General features: G+C 38.4%; 1 protein-coding gene across 2 annotated transcripts; it reads left to right on the top strand.

Annotated features, from left to right (window-relative positions):
* Positions 1-1,009: 1,009 nt before the first annotated feature.
* LOC114716663 (delta-aminolevulinic acid dehydratase, chloroplastic) lies at positions 1,010-6,010 on the top strand. 2 transcript variants are annotated; one of them, XM_028901695.1, is made up of 13 exons: positions 1,010-1,105; positions 1,329-1,675; positions 1,837-1,948; positions 2,075-2,148; positions 2,774-2,842; positions 2,919-3,002; positions 3,097-3,166; positions 3,388-3,443; positions 3,629-3,750; positions 4,405-4,476; positions 4,576-4,657; positions 4,750-4,827; positions 5,720-6,010. In XM_028901695.1, the coding sequence occupies exons 2-13, from the start codon at positions 1,364-1,366 to the stop codon at positions 5,885-5,887; spliced, it is 1,299 nt and encodes a 432-aa protein (XP_028757528.1). In that variant the 5' UTR covers positions 1,010-1,105; positions 1,329-1,363; the 3' UTR covers positions 5,888-6,010. The 2 variants fall into 2 exon arrangements, with proteins under 2 accessions (XP_028757528.1, XP_028757527.1); XM_028901694.1 differs by lacking the exon at positions 1,010-1,105 and adding an exon at positions 1,112-1,224.
* Positions 6,011-6,353: the final 343 nt, after the last annotated feature.

Genomic DNA, 6,353 nt, shown 5'->3' with positions numbered 1-6,353 from the left:
ATGCTTAGATCCCAGTGATGGTCATAAGCATCTGCCATTTTCAAGCGTGAAAATCCACGAGTTTTACACTGACCCCTTCCATCTTCTCTCAAATCCTTTGACTAATTCCAAACACCATCATTACTGAATTAATGAATTCACATTTCTCTTTTTTCCGGACCATAGTACCGAATTCATATTAGTTCTGAAGGGTCTTTTTATTCCCCCCCCCCCCACTCCTCATGTGACAGGGAGGGGAAAAATCTAAATGCTATGAGAAAAAGAAGTATTTACCAACATACTGTACTGATAATCATTCTCATTCTGAAAAAGTGCGGATTCAAATGGAAGTTATTTACGTTAAGAACAATTTTACATTTTCACTTATTGCAAGATGTACTATATATTGTTTTTAATTAAAAAGTGAAATCTTTCGGTGTTTCATTCTCTTATGTGCAATATATTCCCACAAGTTCTGGCGAAAAAAATATAAAATCATCATAACAATATAAATAATAATTAATTCAGTAATTTACATTTTTTCCGGGACAATATATATTTATTTTATCTGTAAAATTTTACAAATTTCTCAATTTGACATCCAATCTTCACTTTTCTAGACAAGCAGGGAAAATCTTACAAAATTATCAAAAGCTTTGAATGGTTGCTCAATTTGGAAGCACGAGCAGACCGCTCCTCGGTTGCCTAATGAGAAAGATTGAAACTAATTTTATCTTTTTCTGTAGTATTTAAAAACACACAGATATAGTCCAAAAAATTTGTCAAAGAAACCCTCTTTTTTACTTTGTCATGTTGAGAGAAGTTGGGCTAAGCCCAGAAGAATTATTGGGTGAGCTACATCTCACTTGGGCTAAACCAGGATTTTGAGCCCGGCCCAACTCATCTTGTCATGAGTCCAACGCAGTGCCTTGGTTGTTGCGGAGGCGGGACGTTGGGTAGCTGGACCCAACTCGTCAATCCTCTGCCTTCGTCCTCGATCATCTTGTTCCTGCAGCTCTTTTCTTATTGGTCAACTATATTCCTCCATCTGATAAGGCTCTCTTCATTAATTTGCTCCTCCCTCTTTCCCATCCTCCTTTGCTCTATACAGCACCTCGGCTTCAAGGTAGGAATCTGGCTCGAAATACCCCCGTTACGCTGCATTTTCTTCGCATCCATGGAGTCGTGAAACCATCCTTAATTTCTGAAAACGACTCCCGCTTGTTAATTAGTCAATCAAGCACTGTGTGATTGGAATCTCCTTTTCCGTTCCTACTTTTTTCTTTTGGTTATAACAACTGAACGAACTGTGCAAGTTACGGGAGCTGATATGGATGTGTATAATACAGAATTTCTGGGCTCTTAACTGTTCGCAAGCAATTCAATGGCTTCGACCGTGGCTAATGCGCCCATTACTGTCAGAACGGTAAAGCGTTTGGATTGCCAGAATTACGTTGGTCTTAAAGCACCCACAAGTTTTAAGCTCAACAACGCCCGCACTGCAGCGAAGCCTCAACCTTCACGCCTTTTTGTCGCAAGATCAAGCGAGCACCAAAACGTTCCGGGGTCGATAAAGAAGCTGGGGCTGAGCGATGCTGAATGCGAAGCTGCAGTTGTGGCAGGAAACATCCCGGAGGCGCCTCCGGTGCCCCCTAAACCGGCACCCCCAGCTGGAACTCCGGTGGTCCCTTCGCTTGTAAGTGCAGAGTTCAACTGAATTGTCATTGGAGTACTAATAAAGATACAAGCTTTGACTATATTTTCCGTAAACGAAATAAGGCTTATGAAATTGTTTTTGCTTCTGCACTATTATCGGTTATTTGTACACCTTGCTCAGAAATAATTGTTTTGTATCAGCCACTTCAAAGGCGTCCTCGTCGTAATCGTAAGTCCGCATCACTCAGAGCTTCTTTTCAGGAAACAAATATATCACCTGCGAATTTGGTGTACCCGCTCTTCATTCATGAAGGTTGTTTTTTTTACTTGGACGCTTTCAACGTATTTGTATTCTAATTATGCACATTCGTATTTTGTTGTGACCATTATACTTTGCCCATGCTGTTTTGATTTGGACTAAGAACATGTGAACTTGCAGGTCAGGAGGACACACCAATAGGGGCTATGCCTGGATGCTATAGGCTTGGTTGGAGACATGGACTTGTCGAAGAGGTCTTTATCTGCTACTGATTCTGTTCATGCACAGCTATGTGTCTATTATCAAAAGCATTATCACTTCAAGCACTTCACCCTAGAAACTTAATGGGTTAGGATTTTGAAATTGTAGTAGAACCATTCTCATGTTTATCTGCGCCAAAACCATTCAACTGGCAGTAGTAAAGGAGGAGGCAGGGGGGTTGCGTTCCGTATTTGATTAAATGAAAAAAAAAAAAAAAAAGTATTGTGGAGATGCTGTGTGATCTTTGAGCTGTGGATTGTTGACACGCTTTGTCATAAGTATATTTGCAAGAACCTTTGCCCTGGCGGCTGGGCTATATTTCTACCTTCTTTCTTTCATGGCATGTCTTTGATAAATAGGATACCTGTAGCTTCTTCTGGCTTTGTTCTTTTGCTCATAAAATTGTCTTTATCTCTCAAGAATTGACTGACCGATATTATCTGTAGACGTTCGTTTATAATTGGTATATTTGATTATTGTATTTGGTTACAATATAGGAGGCGTACATTGGAAATCATTTTCCCCCTATGTTCCCAATCTTCATGGCTGATAGTCAGGTCGCCTTAGTTATTTCTTGTATTAGGTTTAGTATTTCTCAGGAAGCATTTTGTGTTCCAGGTGGCTAAGGCAAGGGATGTTGGTGTTAATAGTATTGTGCTCTTCCCCAAAATTCCTGATGCTTTGAAGGTTCTACTCTCACTGCTTGTCACCATAGCCTTTCTATCGTATTGCCTTTTTTAGAATAACACTTTTCATCCTTTAGTCTCCAACAGGAGATGAGGCATACAATGACAACGGTTTAGTTCCTCGAGCAATACGTCTGCTGAAGGATAAATTCCCTGATCTTGTGAGTAAACATACTTTCTTCTCTCTGAGGACAATCTATTGCACTGCCTGTAGTATGGTAAGTCACCATCCTTTTTGGCACGGGCTTTGTTCAGGTTATCTATACGGATGTTGCGTTAGATCCTTATTCTTCCGATGGGCATGATGGTATAGTCAGAGAAGATGGTAAGTTGTCAAATCTGTCTACATTTCTCAGTGGTCTGAATTCATGTTAGAAGGTGCAGAAATAATGTCGTCTAAGATTCTGTGAGTCAACTTCGACAAAACTTTAATAGGTAGAAGGCTATTAGCCATTTGCAAAATTTGAAGTCTTATAGAAGGAAATGGCTTTTCTTGGTTACTGTTATTAAAGCGCAATTGTAATTTATAACCTTAATATCTCGTAGGAGTTATTATGAATGACGAGACAGTTCATCAATTATGTAAACAAGCTGTAGCCCAGGTAATCTGATTCCATGTACTAAATTTAACTTTCAGCTGCAGCCATGTGATATATACATACATATATATGTGTAGAGAGAGAGAGAGAGAGCCTTTTATATCATATTTTGGTGACCTCCACTCATTTACTAGCTTCATTTATTATTTTTAATTTCCATTTTTTTTATTTTGTTGCTTATACAAAAGGCCCGTGCTGGAGCCGATGTAGTCAGTCCTAGTGATATGATGGATGGACGTGTAGGAGCACTGCGGGCAGCTCTTGATGCTGAAGGATTTCAGCATGTTTCTATAATGTCTTATACAGCAAAGTAAATTTTGTAACATGCTTTTTTTTCTTTTGCCAGAAAACATGATTGTTTGCTTTATTTCCTCTCATTTTATGTTTATGCTGGGATGCATTGGAAGATTGCCAAGGTTATTGTCAATAGTGAAGATGTAGGCGTAAATGTAAATTTTGCAAAGGAGAAGAAGCTATTGGATATAATAAACATTTTGAAATTGGGATGAGTATGAGAATGTGCCTATGAAGGATCTAGTTTTGGTCTCTACCAAACTACTAGTTGTGGCTTGGGGCATGACAAGTTGGCATTGATTAATTTCATGTGTAGCTATTCCATTGTACACAAGTTCGTTTCCTTCTTTGACATGCACATGTAAACTATGTAAGCACTTTTAGCAGTCTTGGTACTGTAGCACATAGCATTTCTAAGTCGAGATGTACAGTTTCTCTGTGACATCACCCCACACCACTCTTGCTTGCCAATAGTCCATGGCTACCAAGTTTCCTCTTTAAGAATTCAGTTGTTTGTGAATAACATCTTATCTGGCAAAAAAAAGAAAAGAAAGAAAGAAAGAAAGAAGGAAGGAAATTAAAAGTTGGCTTTAGGAGATTTTGTTCTTGACTCATTTCTTATCCGCTGTATAACTCATCATGCTGAAGCTCTTTTGTACTGGTGCAACAGGTATGCTAGCTCATTTTATGGTCCCTTCAGAGAAGCGCTGGACTCTAACCCTCGGTTTGGGGATAAAAAGACGTATGTGCATGTGTTCTGTTTAACTAAAACTTTCGATCATATACCTTATCACATTGCTGATGCTGACTTTGCTCATGAACTCGGCTGGCCGACATGAAGTTACCAGATGAATCCCGCAAATTACAGAGAGGCTTTAACTGAGATGCGGGAAGATGAATCTGAAGGAGCAGATATCCTCTTGGTTGGTTGATCTGTCTGTCTGTCTGTACAACATGTCACATATTCTTTTTGCAATTTTATCCCTCAAACTTGAAAAACAAAATGGATCTGCAGGTGAAGCCTGGTCTTCCTTATTTGGATATCATAAGGTTGCTGAGGGATAATTCTCCTTTGCCAATTGCAGCTTATCAGGTTGTTCCCTAACTCATTCTAGATCCAAATAAGAAAATTTCTGATTAAAACATTGATCGGATATTTAATTAACTTTAACCAATGCTGCAGTAAGTTGCCTAAAGGTGACTGAAATCTTTGTTAAAGAATGGGAAAGCAGGGGGGCAATTTACACGGTTGCTTTAATGGCTATTGTTATTGTGCTCAGAATCAGTTTTTCTATTTTTTGCCAAAAAAAGAATTAGATTTTCTATCTCATTAAAAAAGGAGACGTTAGATGGAAAATTTTCTCTGTAACAACCCATTATCTTTTCATGGCATTGTGGTTGGTTCTTTGACCCGGTTCGGGAGTATGAACTCCATGTTGGGTGTCAATGAATTTTCATTAGAAAAGGTAAGGATGTTCTTTGACCCAATTCGGGAGTATGAACTCCATGTTGGGTGTCAATGAATTTTCATTAGAAAAGGTAAAGGATGGAGAGATTTATTTGATATGCAAATTTATTTAAAAAATTTCTTTATAGCTATAAACTATCACATTCTAGGTGTTTTACTGTTGATTACACTCCTTGCCTTCCTCATTTCCTATGTCCTTTGTGAAACAAGGGTCTGGTGAATGAATAAAAGAACATGAATAACAAGTATATCAGTTACAATAGAATGGATGCATGTACAGGCTAAGAATGTTGTTACAACAGCGATTTTCTGATGCAGCAAAGTTTCTGCTATATATAATAATGCTGTGTATCATTAACACGTTATGATGTTTGTTCTTAGACATGAAAGAACCTCCTCATAACTTTATGCCAAAAAAAAAAAAGAAGAAGAAGATATAATTAGATAACAAAGCATGTTTGACTTTCTCCTCCTCGAATTTCACACGCTGTTTGAATTTATTTATTTCATGGCAAAGGTTTCCGGTGAGTACTCAATGATAAAAGCTGGTGGTGCTCTTAAAATGATTGATGAAGAAAGAGTTATGATGGAATCGTTGCTATGCTTCCGGCGGGCCGGTGCTGATATCATCCTTACATATTTTGCTCTACAAGCTGCTAGATGCTTGTGTGGAGAGAAGAGGTAGAAGTCTTTAAATGTTTTGGACATTGTCCATTGTAGAAGACTGAAAAGCTTGAAGCATTTAAATTGGATGGCGTTTCAAATCGGGTTGTATTTGGTCAACAATGAAGTGCATCTTTGGAATTAGGGGGGTGTTTGGATAGAAACCAAACCATGGTTTCAGAAGTGCTTTTACGGATTACGAAGTAAATATGTGGAGGAGATTACCCGTTTTGCCTTCTGAAACCATGGTTTTGGGTTTCCCAAACACCCCCAAGTAGAGAATGCAGTGTGCGTTTGTGATGTTAAACAAATGTAAAATAGAGCTGGGGGCTCAAAGTCTTCCGGATTTAAAGTTTTGTAGCCAACTGCCTCCAATATAGACAGAACCAGGTTTTGTGAAAGTGGACTTTGCATGATTTTTTTTTTATAATTCTGCTAGCTGTTATGATTATTACCTTTTTAACATTTAGGATGTGTTTGGTAAATAC

This window comes from Neltuma alba, unplaced genomic scaffold (assembly GCF_004799145.2).
Source record: "Neltuma alba isolate B1F8T4 unplaced genomic scaffold, ASM479914v2 tig00011685_pilon, whole genome shotgun sequence".
NCBI lineage: Eukaryota > Viridiplantae > Streptophyta > Magnoliopsida > Fabales > Fabaceae > Neltuma > Neltuma alba.
The sequence above is the reverse complement of the archived record's forward strand: the minus strand, read 5'-3'. Positions and strand labels throughout refer to the sequence as shown.